Source organism: Symphodus melops (genome assembly GCF_947650265.1).
Source record: "Symphodus melops genome assembly, chromosome: 6".
Classification (NCBI taxonomy): domain Eukaryota; kingdom Metazoa; phylum Chordata; class Actinopteri; order Labriformes; family Labridae; genus Symphodus; species Symphodus melops.
In genome coordinates, this window is record NC_136696.1 from 19,179,079 (window position 1) to 19,194,395 (window position 15,317).

The 15,317-nt window shown below is 38.7% G+C and overlaps 2 protein-coding genes across 2 annotated transcripts in view; both read right to left on the minus strand.

Moving 5' to 3' along the window:
• Positions 1-65: 65 nt before the first annotated feature.
• On the minus strand, positions 66-6,137 carry gtf2h1 (general transcription factor IIH, polypeptide 1). The gene is made up of 15 exons (XM_079346308.1): positions 5,927-6,137; positions 5,349-5,518; positions 5,045-5,237; positions 4,047-4,212; positions 3,857-3,950; positions 3,507-3,656; positions 3,352-3,431; positions 3,116-3,249; positions 2,945-3,032; positions 2,764-2,852; positions 2,413-2,530; positions 2,062-2,152; positions 1,461-1,576; positions 878-970; positions 66-796 (listed from the first exon to the last, which is right to left on the minus strand). The coding sequence occupies exons 1-15, from the start codon at positions 5,986-5,988 to the stop codon at positions 710-712; spliced, it is 1,731 nt and encodes a 576-aa protein (XP_079202434.1). The 5' UTR covers positions 5,989-6,137; the 3' UTR covers positions 66-709.
• A 1,376-nt stretch (positions 6,138-7,513) lies between these two features.
• The window catches only part of LOC306825840 (uncharacterized protein), a gene marked incomplete at its 5' end in the record, with an annotated part of 37,146 nt that continues 29,342 nt past the window's right edge, over positions 7,514-15,317 (minus strand). Inside the window, 12 exons of the mRNA XM_079346794.1 lie at positions 7,514-8,401; positions 8,552-8,675; positions 8,888-8,927; positions 9,299-9,427; positions 9,559-9,660; positions 11,036-11,155; positions 11,517-11,557; positions 11,801-11,974; positions 12,391-13,164; positions 13,795-13,929; positions 14,643-14,694; positions 15,056-15,201. Coding sequence (XP_079202920.1) covers positions 8,224-8,401; positions 8,552-8,675; positions 8,888-8,927; positions 9,299-9,427; positions 9,559-9,660; positions 11,036-11,155; positions 11,517-11,557; positions 11,801-11,974; positions 12,391-13,164; positions 13,795-13,929; positions 14,643-14,694; positions 15,056-15,201 — 2,015 coding nt within the window. The 3' untranslated portion in view covers positions 7,514-8,223. The remainder of the gene's footprint in view (positions 8,402-8,551; positions 8,676-8,887; positions 8,928-9,298; positions 9,428-9,558; positions 9,661-11,035; positions 11,156-11,516; positions 11,558-11,800; positions 11,975-12,390; positions 13,165-13,794; positions 13,930-14,642; positions 14,695-15,055; positions 15,202-15,317) is intronic.

Below are 15,317 nucleotides of genomic sequence, written 5' to 3' on the forward strand. Positions count from 1 at the left end.
TGATGAAAGGTTGAAGACCCCTGCTCTAGATGTTAAGTAATTGCATGAACGGTGATACATGAGAGTAGGCTGAGGTGCATCGCTCTTACGAGAGACTGCAATTTTAATAGACATGAGCAAAAGCTTCATTCCTCACTTTAAATCAGATTTAAACAGTTGTATCTTCAGTGCAGACAGAGGGTGCAGATATTACAAACCAGTGACAGTGTGCTAAGAGCCATACACACTGATGCACTTACGTGTGAAACGTCTTTACAGTATTGCTATTCACTTTGCCTTTGTTCTACAAATGGACCCAGTGCTCAAAGGAGGCTCTTTGCATGTCCAAGCGTTCTCTCTGTGCAACAGTGAAAAACATGTTGGCAGCTCTCTGTTGCACATCAAACAGTAGCCTTTTGTCCTGAGTGTCTTTTTTTGATCTTCCATCTGAATTTTGGTCATACTACAACACTTTAAAGTCCCATTTAACCTGCAACAATCTCCCAACCTTTAAGTAAAACAAACAAACGAGAAAGAAACTAATTACAGTTATTTGTAACTGAGATGCAGTTAAGTCTCTGTTGAACAGTTGGGGAAGTAGCAGCATCCATCTTTATCCACATGAACCACGTCTCTTTAGGCCAGCTGTGGTCTCTTAAAGTTTGGAGAGTCTTCACAGACTATTAGTCCAAATGTCTTCCTTGTCCTCTCTTTGACAAAACATCAGACCTCAGGTTTTCCTCATCATACGGCGGGTTTGCCAGATGTGGAACTTGTTATAGGCTGTCTGCAACATCTCCTCCAAATGCCCTGTGAGCTGTGGGAATATCAAAGAGGTTTAATGCTAATGCCACTTGGTATCAACTGTGATGTCATTATTAAAAGCTGAGAGACTTACATTTGTACTTAAGTACTGCCGCTGAATCTTCTCCTGAAAAGGACGAAGCTTGGTCATCTGAAATCTCTCAAGGTTTGACTTCATTTTCATCACCTTCAGAAAAAGTTTGACACTTTCAGAACAGATAATAAACAATGTAACTGAAAAAAGTCAGTGGATGATAAAGATTGAGAATAACATGATATGCTTATTCTTAACAACTACTGAACTGGCACATGGACAGCCAGTTCAGTTTAATAGTGCAGCTGTAGTAAAGGTTTTAGGCATTAACCAGAAGGTAAACATGTTTATCTCCAAGCAAAATACAATTCTACAAATTAATCATAGCTCTGTTCATAAAAATAACAAAATAAGCAAAAAACGAAACATGAAAACATTTATTTGAAAGGGCATGTTGCTCAGCATAAACTGTTTTTATTATTAATAAAATATGATAGCGTCACTGTCTTATTTAAGCCCCAGAAATGCATCTACTTCAGTTCAGTGACTAGTCCTCACATTTATAAAAATGTTCAGGAATAAGTCCCAATTGTTTTGCTTTTGTAAATCATCGTTGTCATGACAGGTAAAAAACAAGAGTCACCTTCTCCTCTAAAAAGGGTGTGTTAACAGGGAAACAGGACCAGAAATGTCTCAACAACTCTCCAGCAGCAGCATAAAGATGCTTTAACTCTCCTTGAACATCAGTGGGTACCATCTCTGAAAAAAACAAAACAAAGAGTTGTGTACAGTGCAGCCAGGTGACCATAAACTACTCTTCAAAAGCAGTTGTGTTTTCAGAGCATCTTTTAGTTTGTCCACAAGTTCACTAAATATTGCTGGTCTGATTTTCATGACACTTGGGTGTCTCAAACTCACAAAGGAGTACAAATGGTGACTATATTTTGACCCTGCTGGTTTTTAAACAAGTTAAACATCTTCCTTATAAACATAGAGTTTTCAGTTAATGCTGAATTCAACTTAAATCAGCAGGTTACTACAGAAAAATCAAGAACTCTTCGATGGAAAACAAGAAGATTTTTTTCAACCTGTATAAATCACCCCTCGAAGGAAACTTTAGAGCAAGAACAATATTCACCTGACATCAATGATTTTAGCTAACGTCCAATCTTTAAGAAACAAGATTGAATCTGAATCTCTGTCACCAGCTTGTCACCTGTTTTGTGACTGAGTAACACACTTACGATTTATGGCTTGTTGTGCTCCTGCCAGCATGAGGACGCCTCCTGGAGAGAGTGCAGCAATGGCAGAAGTTGCTGAAGGGCTGGACAACACCTGCACAGAGTATTTAACAGTTTAGTCTAGCGTTCACAATTTTTATTACATTCCAGTTTGTCTACTGTACGTCATTCAGACTTTGTCACCTTAGACTGAGAATGTTGGATACTGTAAGTGTAATGTAAGTAATGTATTAGTGAGCCACAACAGAGTCTGTGTGCTCAGGAGAAGACAGCAGCAAACCCGACTACAATATGGTGAATAAGCGGCGGCATGATTTTCATCATACATGATAGAGAGAAATAATATGATCTTACTTGAGTGAGGTTGGGTTTGTAATTGAGCATCTCATTCTGGATGCAGTTGACAGAGTTAATGATATCCTGGCTTGTTGAATACTGCTGGGACTGAAGTGGCACAGGACCATGAGCATACCTAATACAGAATGATAAGGTTAAAAAAAACCAATGCATAATAACATGCTACCATATAGTACGAAGAGAAAAGAATAGTATTTAATCCCCTTTTCAAGAAAAAATATCCCAGAGTCCCATCAGTTTGTAACATAAAAAACATGGCACAAGGTTTAGTTTGAAGTTAAACAGGTTAATGTATTTATTGATTTATTTTCCTACAGAATGTATTAACAACGACCAAACCAAACATACCTGTCAGACTTTTTGAGGTTTAACGCAACTGTTTTTGGTCTGTTCTCCCTCTGCAGATCTTCATATTCAATGGCTTCTTGCAATCGAACCTAAAAAAAGACAAAAAAAAACGTGACTGAGTTTGGAACAGGATTATGCCTCTATTGAAGAAAACTCTGTGAAAGCTATGAAGCCATCTCACCTTCTTTGCTGGTGGCTGAAAGAAGTCAGAATCCCTCGAGTTTCCATCTGTACTGCTTGTCTCACTTGTTTGGTCAGTTGGCGTTTCCCTTTAATATAAGATACAGTCAGTAAATATTTTAATACACCAAGATAAAATAAAATATAACATATCCAGAAAGTAATTTTTTACCCCTTTCGTGAGCCTGCTGCTAGCACCATAGCACTGTGGTGGTTGAAGCGTTTAATAATTGCAGCGTTGCTGCTCTCCTTCACCGTCCTGTTTGCATTGGAAGTTGAGGCCGGAGTTACAGAAACACCATAACCCTGTTTCATAGAAAAAAGGAAGAAAATGTCTTGAGGTCCAAGGACATAGAGGAAAAGGTGTGGTATGGTATTGCCCTTAATGGCTGATAATCCCGATCTCACCTCATCCAAAGTTTTATCCTCTAAGGACAGGAGGTCGACCAAAGGATTCTTTACCCCTTGAATCACCATAGACTTTAACCCTGCATGGGATAGACTGTTAGCTTTTGCGTATGAAAACAGATTTGTGGCTTATCATGAAATAACTCAACCGGTACCTTTTTCATCCTGCTTGGCACACTCTGAGAAGATATCCTGAGTTCCCGTGTTGATGCGGTCTCTGTGAAAATAATGGGACTGGAAAAAGCGAGTCCAGAAGTCCTTCTCCGTCAGATTATGAGGCACATTTTCACTGTACTTCTGCTTCACTGCAAGTAAAACACGATCATTTTAGGAAACCAATGAAGAACATCAGTCGCTTAAAAGACACAGGGGGAAAAGTGTTGCAAATTATTTCATAAAGTAGTTCTTCCACTAGGTCAACCGTCTATTATTTAATAAAATCACTCTTCTATCATCTTGGTTGCTGTTGACGAACTAAATTCAAAGTGGACATGTAACAGATTACCTGCGGGGTACGTTCTGAAGATAGACTCAATAATGTCAGCTGTCAGATTATATCTCAAACCATTGCAGCCGTCTGTCTGAGGTCTGATGTCTGCCTGTAATGTGTGAAGATAAAGTCTGTTAACCTTCAACTGAATGCTGTTAATGCTAGGTTGTTTTAAAGATGAAAAGGTTGAACTTGACGTACTCACCAGAAAGGCTCCTGATATACCAACTTCCTGTTTGTTGTTGAATAGTGCAGGGTCCGAGTTGTTTATGTCTCCTAACCGGTTGGCCCAGAATTCGTCAGCACTTATCACTTGACTCACCACCAGATCTTTATACAACTGAAAGAGCACTGGATCTTCTTGAAGCATCCTAAGTGATAAATAAAACAAATTAAAAAAAAGTGTTAAAAAATAGGTTCATAGGTCAATAGGTTGTGATTTAGATTTAAATAATAAATGTTAACAACTTAAAAGTTGTGTTTTAAAGGGTACCAATTAATTGTTTTTTAAATAGTTGTGAATTAATTCAATGGATGACAAATAATCAAGTTATAATTGTGATCCCAGTCAAATTTACATGATAGCCACTTAAACCTCGCTTATAAAGATAAGACAGGCTAAAATACAATGCAAATGTGTTTAATAGCAGGATGGGGATCATGGGATTGACTCTAGTATTGTACACTGACGGATATGAATGCAAATGAAAGGCGTCATGGTATGTTTACCTATCTCTTGGACACAATGGAGACCTATGAGTAATAAGCTGCATTAAGCATTAGCTACACAGACAAAAAGTTTATTTATGGGTTTGGTTTTTTTAGTGTTCCCCAAACAAAGGTCCTATTCAGACTTCTTTTTAAAGGCGCCATATTTACACTCCTGAGACGTTTTGCCTTCCATGTAAATGTTACGAAAGCATAATGTAGGGACAAAGTCCCTCCCCTGCCCTTAAGATGCAAACGGAGGAGTTAGAGGCAGAGACAGGTGAGGACAGCCGGTGTGTGTGCGTGTGCATGCAGAGCTGTAACCTAATATGAATCCACAGACTTGGACACCAATATTAAGCCACTCCGGATCATGACGGTATAAATGTCTTGAAGCATAATGATGAGGAGCTTTGACACAGTGCTGTTGCAGAATTGCACTTTGAAAATGGCTATAGTTTAAGGAAAGTATTTTGAGAATATCCAGAGACTCGCCTGTTTTTTTCTTCCAGTTCCTTGTTGGCTTTCTTCTTGAACTTGGGCAGTAGTTGCTGCAGCAGTTCCTTCGCGGCCTCTCTGTCTTTGAGCGCTGTGCTCTCGTTGGCAAAGTGGAATGTGGTACTGTCTCCAGTATGAAGGACCAGCTGGAGCTGAATTTTGGCTTTACCATCTGGACTTATCTTCTGGCCTGTACAGATAAAAAAACAAAACACATATGCAACTTGACAAACCACCAACAACAAACAACAATTCTACTACCACCACCACTGCTGTTTAATTGATGTTAGCGGGTACTCACATCGAATATCTGCATACAAGTGGCTGACTGTGAAGCGATCTTTGCCCTCTGGGCCCCAGGCTATTCGTTCAGCCATTAGATACAGTGTGCCATCCTGCTTCCTCTGGCGAACCTTTTTTACTACGAGGAGCACCTCCTCTGAGAGTGAGGCCATGACTGAACAGACAACCCTACATATATACAAACAAACAAACAGTCTTTGAGTAACAAGAATATGCAGAGTAGTATCGAACCAACATCACAGATACTACAAATAGATTACAAAGAATAGTTTGGTCTCATTAACATATTTAATACGTGACTGAAGCAAACAGAGGTTACTTTACCCGCTGCTACATAAATACATGTCACACCATTAACTAAAGAATAGAGCAAGTACCTTAAGTTGCACTAGATGTTGCAAGATGTTAAACCTTTGTGTGAGAAAACCGCATAAGCTGTGTTAACTGTGTGATGTTATAGGAATAGGTCCCCGCTGTGTTTTATTTTACATACTTAGCTAACCTACGTTACGTTAGCTAACGTGAACAGTCAAGAGAGCAACACTGAAGGGGAAGTGTGCAATAAACTTACTTTACCTTTCAAATAAATCAGTACCGACACGAACACCTCGCTTTTCTTCAACGCATAATTCTAACATGTGTTTTCCTTCGAGACTAAAAAGGAACAAGTTCTTTTGAACAGAAATTTGACTAATCTAAAACTGTAAACGCTGTGTCTTCAGCGCCGACATGACTACTAAGCTGTGGTACACTGAAAAGTGTCCGTGCGGATACAAAAAGGTACAAAAAGGGGGGGGTGGTTCCACACTGAAATGTATTTTTCCGGTTGACGGTATTTTTTATAACACTACAGTTGAAGCCCTTTTGTGGAGACTGGAGGCATTCATCACACTTCTGATGGTGCAGGGCTTTGATCTTACAGAGCAGTTAACCAGCCACTATTTTTACTTTTTTGAAAAAAAAAAAGAAGAAAAAAAAACCTTTCAGCAAGTTTTATTTTTTTTGTGAACTGGTCCCCTAGCCCATGCTAATAAGCAATTTCGTTGTACTTGTACTTGTACCTGTATCAATCATAGACTGTAAAAATGTATCAATGACTAAATAAATCTGATTCTGATTTTCTATGAACCTCTTAAACCCAGTCACACTAAAGACCTTCTGAGAAGTAATACCCTTTTGAAAGCATCATTCGTCCAGAAAGAAGGCCTTCTTGTATTACCATCAGTCTCTCACAGTTATCAGGCCTCTCTTCTTTTGAATCATTTGGGTCTGGGAGGCAAACACCCCCCGTACTTTTAAGAGTTGGCTAAAAACTTTTCATTTTGTTGGGCCAGCTCAATGTGATGGCTGTTCAGCATGAGTATAGTAGCCACTAGCCTGTCCGAGGTTTCTGCCTTCAAAAGCAGTTTTTCCCATGCCTCTGTAATGTTGCTAAATCTTGCTTCATACTTTGCTCACAGTGGATTAATGTTGGCTACTTGTAAATAATACAATAAAGAGTTAGGTCGAGACCTGCTGTTTTTGTTAAGTATCTTGAGATTGTGTTATTTGTTGGTGCAATATAAATAAAGATTGATTGATTGACTGATTGATTACAAAGAACACAAACTCTTGAACACATTACTCTAACAATTTAATTAACTCCAGATAACAAAGCCTTTGTGCTGTTTACGAGCAAGGCATGAGCTTGTTTATATACAAACCACTGTCACATTTTTATATAATATGCATGCATTTTGACTTGACCAATTTAACTGACTTAAAGCTTTCTTCTTTGTTTTCAAAGTGCATCATTTCAGCTGGCTACATAACTGTTAAGTTGAAATTAGTTGATGAAGACTTCTACTCATAGGATGGATTCAGTTGCTGCTTGTTTCACAATATTGTGTACAAATAACTCTATTTCCAAAGATAATATATGGTCTACCTTTTTTCCTCAACAGAGATTTCTTTACATACTGTATTTCTATGCAGCTACAGGACTGAAGTTGTTTTTTTCTCCTTAAAAATGTAAGGCGCATCATACCCATTAATGTCTTAGTTATGGTCCTTTGTCAAAACTCAAAATATGTCTTAGCGAAAGATCAAGATAAAATACTCTCATCACGACACTCACTGCACACTAGAAAATAGCCAAGAGATAATGAAAACAAGGACAAAGAATCATGAGAAAAGCTGAGTTTTATTGACACAGAAGATGTTCAGATATGCAGAAGTTTAATAAATCAAATGTTCAACACAAAAGCTTAGATATTCTTCACTCTTTTTTAAATTCTCACATTCAATCAAGATATTAATGTCCATAGTATGTGAGTGTCCAACAACTGCTACATTTTGCTGTAAATCTGAAGTCATGCGTCTTTTAACTGCAAGTCATTTACAGTAAAAGAAAGAATCAACCTCTAAAACAAAAAATCCCCATAGCATAAAGCTTGAAAAAGGTATCATGTTTTAAAAACCTGAATGAGAAACCATGACAGAAGTATGTGTTCATTACGTATCTTTCCCTATGAGACTAAGAGCAAAGTGGGAAGGACATTTTAGGCTAGAACATGACTGAAAAGCTATTACTGAAAAGGATTAAGCTGGACTCTTGTAATATAGCCAGTAAGTAAGGTCCTTTACCTGCCTTTTGTAAACATAACGATGAGCACGGTCTTGTTACCTGCTCTTTTGTTAAAGTTAACAGACAAACAGTAAGGTCCTTTACCTGCTTTTTGTATAGTGTCTCGAGATAACACCTGTTATGAATTGACGCTATACAAATAAAGATTGATTGATTGAAAAGAAAAAGGAAGTTAGTTAAAAAAGGAATATTGGTCAGATCTTTGCAATCTAGCTTTGCCTTCAATGATGTCTTTCAAAAGATCTTTCTAACCATTTATGTTCTTAGGACATTCAGCGACATGGCAACTGCACATCTCGACTGAAATGTAGGTGTGCTTTATCTTGCTGCCGTCAGCGCAGGTCACATCCACTACCTTCTTGCTGGTGGCACTTTCTTGACAGCAAGAGCATACATGTGTCATACTGTTACTCTCTGCAGAGTATCTGTAAAGAAAGACGGTTGCAGACAGGATCATCAGCTTTTCAATGTTAACTATCGTTCATCCTTAGAATAATCCCTCACATGAAAAGAGTACAAGGGGTATTAGCAGGACTGAGTGAGTGGTTTGCACTGTCTAACAATACGATACTCACATTGATGATGACGCGCCACAGGATCCAACACAGGATGTGATTTCCACTTCAACATCTGACCGGCAGTTGTTGAACTGCAGGTAGGTGGTGTTCTTGTGCATTTGACAATTGTCACGAGGTGTACCTGTGAAACAAACGTGAACACATTAGAAGGTCAGTGGAAAAAACAAAAGATCTATAATTAACAGAAACAATTATTCAAAGAATTATTCAATCAAACATCAATCAGTAAAGAATGGAACTCATCTATAGGTGAACTTTAGACACCTTTCACTTCAATTGGCTTCAAGTAACAGAATATATATATATATATATATATTTACTATTCATACTTACAGGTTTTGCAACAACCATTTCTATCAGTTTGTTCAGTACCCTGTAATAAATACATTATAAATTAGGAAATATGCAGATATATACCAAAGAGCTTTGCAAAAGACAATATTCAGCAGTTTTCTCCTTGTCATGTGAGTTTCATTTTGTATTTGTGCATAGGCCCGTGTACACCCCTTATACTCTTTTTCTTAAACCTTTGTCATGGAAATATATATCACAGTCTTTTACACAATCAATTATTTCACTTTGCAGAGAGCATTTACATCTAAACAAGCACCATTTAACTTTCACATGTAAGAAGCAAAAATTGATGCAGATTTGACTGCAAGATAAGCCAGCAACAGGTCAGACTTATTTACAAACTTTTAAAAATAAGGATTTAGGCTCCTTTGAAGATTGGAGTGTACTCACAGGTTTGCAGTTATCTGGATCAAATGCAGGGCATGAGATTTCATTTTTAGAGATAATGAAATCATCCTTTCCTTTTTGGCAGACGTACTTTGTACAATTGTCATTTGGTGGTGACCAAGACTTAGAAGGCTTTAGGAGAGTAAAAATGGTCAACATGTGAAAAAAAAACAATTACAAAATGAAAAAAAAAACACAAAAAAAACCACAATTTAAGATAGCTGTCACTGATTATAAAAGTTTTTCCATTTCACTGTTCTTACTTCAATGATTATCGGAGTGGAAAAGCCAGGAACCTCCAATACACAGCTTGTCTTTTTACATGATGGACAACATTGCCCAGGTATGGTTTCAGACTCATAGCCCTGAAAAACATACAAACAACAAGGTGAAACAACTAGGTTTAAATTACATAATGAAGATAATACAGAATGCTTAACTGTTTAGGAGAGTGGCATCTGATTTCCTAAAAGAATAAGTTTTTCTCACTCAGGCCAAAAGTGATCAAGCCATAATGTAGGAAAAATATTTTTGGAAATGCTTCACTTTACAGGTCTGTGATAATTACATAATAAATAGACAAACGTATTTTTTATTTCATTAAAATTAGCCCCCAAATTGAATGACAATTGGGTGAAAATTAGCATGTAAATTATTTGAAATAATGTCTGAATTTAATTGTAAGCAATAATGATTACAGCTTTTGGTCATAAATAACTGAGAGCTTTAACAAAAGAAGAAGATTACTCCAAAAAAAAACTAATTGAACGCTGTCATTCTAATTTATAGGCTACACATTTCTTTATCAATCCTTAATCAAGCTGCTGTTCACAAAGTCAAACTGAAGATATGATCTTCTTAATGAAATTAAACATACTAATTATTTCTTCGCTCTACTACAACTTGAATTTTAATGTACAAACCCTGTAAAACAGACATAGCATAGCTTTCATGTCATTGTTAAAATCCGTTGTTAATAACAATGAAAGAGTCCCTCATAACGAGCTCACTGAGACGAGGCAGTGAGTTGTTTTAGGTCAAACCGTTCATATCACTTTGACTGACGCGCCGATCAATAAATCTACTCACTGTCAGCACAGGTAATCTCCGGCTCTCATGTGCCGCTCTCACACATTACTGTACATTGTGACATTTTCACAGCGGTGTCCTCAGTTTATTTTTTTATGTACCGTCTCCGCACTTGGCACTGCTCTGCAGCCTGCGTCACGGCGCTTGCAGCGATCAGGTTTGGATTTGCGTAGGCTACAATTAAATTCGGCATTAGTCTATTTCGAAGAAGTCATGTGCTAATTTTCTTGCAATAGTAATGAAATTCAGGGGTAATTTTAAAGAAATAATAAAAAAGTTGAATTATCGTCAGAATGCAAACAGATTCAGGGTGACATTGGGTGACTCTTCAGCAAAAACCCAGCAAACACAAACGCATTAATCTCTTCGTGTACCTTGTTTCACTTTAAACAACGGTGTCATTCACCTACATTTAGACCTGCTAATCTAAACATGAAAAAACATGTTTACGCACCACTACTAGTAAACTTCTTCAAGATGTCGTGAGTTAGTGGACATAGATTTAGTAAGTTGCAGTAGCCTATATCTGTCATGTTAAACATTTTTGTATCATATACATACCTTAATCGCCTTAAATAAAAATGACAAAAACTTGCTATACTAATATATATCATACTGTAAATTCATATTTTAAGGCCAAAGTAGGCCTACCTCTGGACAGTGGGGAGGACAATCGATTATATAGCAATGAATGGCATTCAGCATGGTGTCGGGGTCCTTGTCTCCGCAGATGCATGATTCACAGGGGCCTTTGTAGAATTTCGCACCAGGCTATAAACAAAGTAAAAAAGCAAGATATATCAAACAGCACCCAACAATCCCACTCTTTTTTAAATAAAGATGTATTTGGGGGCTTTTTGTGACTTTATAATAAAGATAGGATGGCGAAGAGAGACGGAAATCAAGGAGAGAGGAAGTGGGCATTGACATGCTGGAAAGGAGCCACAGGTTGGACTTGAACCGTTCTCTTGAAGGACATTAGTTTCCACACTTGTGCGTGCGCACTAACCACTGCATCACCAGCGCCGCAGCTTGCTCCTTTAAATAATGTTAGAATTAAAGCAGCACTTTCACAAACAAGTATAGTCATAGTTTGGCTCATTTAAAATCAGCCAAGTATATCATTGCTTACCTTGTACTCAGTCTCATTGAAGACACAAACATCTTTGGGAACTGTATTTTAAAAAAACCCCACATTAGATAATATGTATTTCACACAATAATATTATTATAATTAAAAATGAAAATGTACATGTAAGAGGGACAGCAACTGTCATTTGACATGTTGACTTCTAACTCATATCCAAGTTTGCACCTCTGCTTTGGCAATGAACAGCATTCTGTTGATTGAAATGTAAATGTTTACATTGCACATTTCATGTTATGAAGGTTCTTGATGATTTAGTATTACTATACCGGTAGATGTTGAGCCAGACTGTGTTGTAATGCCAGAAGTTGTGGGGCTGATGCTCGGATTTGGTGTGGTATGAGACGGACAATGTATGGCACGCTTCTCAATATTGCAGCTCAAATTGCAATATGCAGTAAAACACCAGCCATCTCCATCAGTTTTATTGTAGATGAAGCTACCTTTACAGCAAAATCAACAAAAAAAAAGGAAGATGAACCATCTTTACAATGATTAAGAATCTATCAATCTATCTATCTATCTATCTATCTATCTATCTATCTATCTATCTATCTATCTATCTATCTATCTATCTATCTATCTATCTATCTATCTATCTATCTATCTATCTATCTATCTATCTATCTAGATAGAGGGGGGGAGGGGGTGTGGACATCTATCTATCTATCTATCTATCTATCTATCTATCTATCTATCTATCTATCTATCTATCTATCTATCTATCTATCTATCTATCTATCCATCTATCTATCTATCTATCTATCTATCTGCACTGATCGTAGATCAAAAACACTGAATGACAGAGGGGTAAGAAGGCCAGTTACAGAAAAGTGTGAACAACATTTTAACAACTTACCAGGGGAGAAAATGTCATCCATATACTTGCAGAAACACAAAGTTGTTGAATGCATTTGTGTTGTCTTAAATGAGGTGCTACTTTCTTCAGTTGTGGTGGCAGCAGTTGTTGATTTTGGTGATTTGGTGGTTGTGATGGGCTCTTTTGTGGCTGTTGTAGATTTAGCAGTTGTTGTGGTGCTAGGTTTTTCTGTAGTTGCAGGGGTACTTGGCTCTCCACTTGTGGTGGTGGATTTTTCTGTGACAGCAGTTGTTGTTGGTGGACTTTCTGTGGTTGTGGTTGATTTTTCTGTCACTGTTGGTTGTTCTGTGGTTGGAGAGGCAGTAGAACTGGGCTTTTCTGTGGATGTTGTCGCAGGTTTCTCTGTGGTTGTGGTTGTTGTGGTGGGCTTTTCTGTGAGCGTGGTTGTTGTTGGTTTTTCTGTTGTCCCAGATGTCGTAGTGGTTGAAGATAAGGTTCCTTGTGTTGGCGTTGTGGATGGAGCCTTTGTGGTTGATGGTTCACAAGTGTTGATGCAACATTGGACTCGTATTTCATAGTCATAACATTGAAAAGGCGGACCTTGATCTTTGTTAAGACATTTCAGTCCAGCTTCTGGGTCGCATGTTACCTTTTGACCAAGTTCCTTCAAGGGTGTACCTATATGCTCTTTTGCTCTACACTCTATTTTCAGCGGTTTCCTACAAGTACTCAGATCTGGATTAGTAATGTTTTCAATAGATTCAAAGTCTCCACCGTCATCATCCTTTTTAGGGTAACCACTGCTGGTCCAATCTGACCAAGAACAAACATAGCAGTTTGCGGATGTTGTAGAGGGTTTCTCTGTGGTTGTGAAAGCAGTAGTGCTGGGGTTTTCTGTGGTTATTGTGGTGGGTTTCTCTGTGATTGTAGTGGTTGTGATGGGCTCTTTTGTGGCTGTTGTAGATTTAGCAGTTGTTGTGGTGCTAGGTTTTTCTGTAGTTGCAGGGGTACTTGGCTCTCCACTTGTGGTGGTGGATTTTTCTGTGACAGCAGTTGTTGTTGGTGGACTTTCTGTGGTTGTGGTTGATTTTTCTGTCACTGTTGGTTGTTCTGTGGTTGGAGAGGCAGTAGAACTGGGCTTTTCTGTGGATGTTGTCGCAGGTTTCTCTGTGGTTGTGGTTGTTGTGGTGGGCTTTTCTGTGAGCGTGGTTGTTGTTGGTTTTTCTGTTGTCCCAGATGTCGTAGTGGTTGAAGATAAGGTTCCTTGTGTTGGCGTTGTGGATGGAGCCTTTGTGGTTGATGGTTCACAAGTGTTGATGCAACATTGGACTCGTATTTCATAGTCATAACATTGAAAAGGCGGACCTTGATCTTTGTTAAGACATTTCAGTCCAGCTTCTGGGTCGCATGTTACCTTTTGACCAAGTTCCTTCAAGGGTGTACCTATATGCTCTTTTGCTCTACACTCTATTTTCAGCGGTTTCCTACAAGTACTCAGATCTGGATTAGTAATGTTTTCAATAGACTCAAAGTCTCCACCGTCATCATCCTTTTTAGGGTAACCACTGCTGGTCCAATCTGACCAAGAACAAACATAGCAGTTTGCGGATGTTGTAGAGGGTTTCTCTGTGGTTGTGAAAGCAGTAGTGCTGGGGTTTTCTGTGGTTATTGTGGTGGGTTTCTCTGTGATTGTAGTGGTTGTGATGGGCTCTTTTGTGGCTGTTGTAGATTTAGCAGTTGTTGTGGTGCTAGGTTTTTCTGTAGTTGCAGGGGTACTTGGCTCTCCACTTGTGGTGGTGGATTTTTCTGTGACAGCAGTTGTTGTTGGTGGACTTTCTGTGGTTGTGGTTGATTTTTCTGTCACTGTTGGTTGTTCTGTGGTTGGAGAGGCAGTAGAACTGGGCTTTTCTGTGGATGTTGTCGCAGGTTTCTCTGTGGTTGTGGTTGTTGTGGTGGGCTTTTCTGTGAGCGTGGTTGTTGTTGGTTTTTCTGTTGTCCCAGATGTCGTAGTGGTTGAAGATAAGGTTCCTTGTGTTGGCGTTGTGGATGGAGCCTTTGTGGTTGATGGTTCACAAGTGTTGATGCAACATTGGACTCGTATTTCATAGTCATAACATTGAAAAGGCGGACCTTGATCTTTGTTAAGACATTTCAGTCCAGCTTCTGGGTCGCATGTTACCTTTTGACCAAGTTCCTTCAAGGGTGTACCTATATGCTCTTTTGCTCTACACTCTATTTTCAGCGGTTTCCTACAAGTACTCAGATCTGGATTAGTAATGTTTTCAATAGACTCAAAGTCTCCACCGTCATCATCCTTTTTAGGGTAACCACTGCTGGTCCAATCTGACCAAGAACAAACATAGCAGTTTGCGGATGTTGTAGAGGGTTTCTCTGTGGTTGTGAAAGCAGTAGTGCTGGGGTTTTCTGTGGTTATTGTGGTGGGTTTCTCTGTGATTGTAGTGGTTGTGATGGGCTCTTTTGTGGCTGTTGTAGATTTAGCAGTTGTTGTAGTGCTAGGTTTTTCTGTAGTTGCAGGGGTACTTGGCTCTCCACTTGTGGTGGTGGATTTTTCTGTGACAGCAGTTGTTGTTGGTGGACTTTCTGTGGTTGTGGTTGATTTTTCTGTCACTGTTGGTTGTTCTGTGGTTGGAGAGGCAGTAGAACTGGGCTTTTCTGTGGATGTTGTCGCAGGTTTCTCTGTGGTTGTGGTTGTTGTGGTGGGTTTCTCTGTGATTGTAGTGGTTGTGATGGGCTCTTTTGTGGCTGTTGTAGATTTAGCAGTTGTTGTGGTGCTAGGTTTTTCTGTAGTTGCAGGGGTACTTGGCTCTCCACTTGTGGTGGTGGATTTTTCTGTGACAGCAGTTGTTGTTGGTGGACTTTCTGTGGTTGTGGTTGATTTTTCTGTCACTGTTGGTTGTTCTGTGGTTGGAGAGGCAGTAGAACTGGGCTTTTCTGTGGATGTTGTC

Excerpts from the sequence above, each read along its gene's own strand:
- gtf2h1 (XM_079346308.1), bottom strand. The coding sequence starts at position 5,988 with ATGTTAGAATTATGCGTTGAAGAAAAGCGAGGTGTTCGTGTCGGTACT. Across the intron at positions 2,853-2,944 it reads TTCAGCCACCAGCAAAGAAG|GTTCGATTGCAAGAAGCCAT; the intron begins GTGAGATGGCTT and ends GTCTTTTTTTAG. Across the intron at positions 971-1,460 it reads CACCCTTTTTAGAGGAGAAG|GTGATGAAAATGAAGTCAAA; the intron begins GTGACTCTTGTT and ends CTTTTTCTGAAG.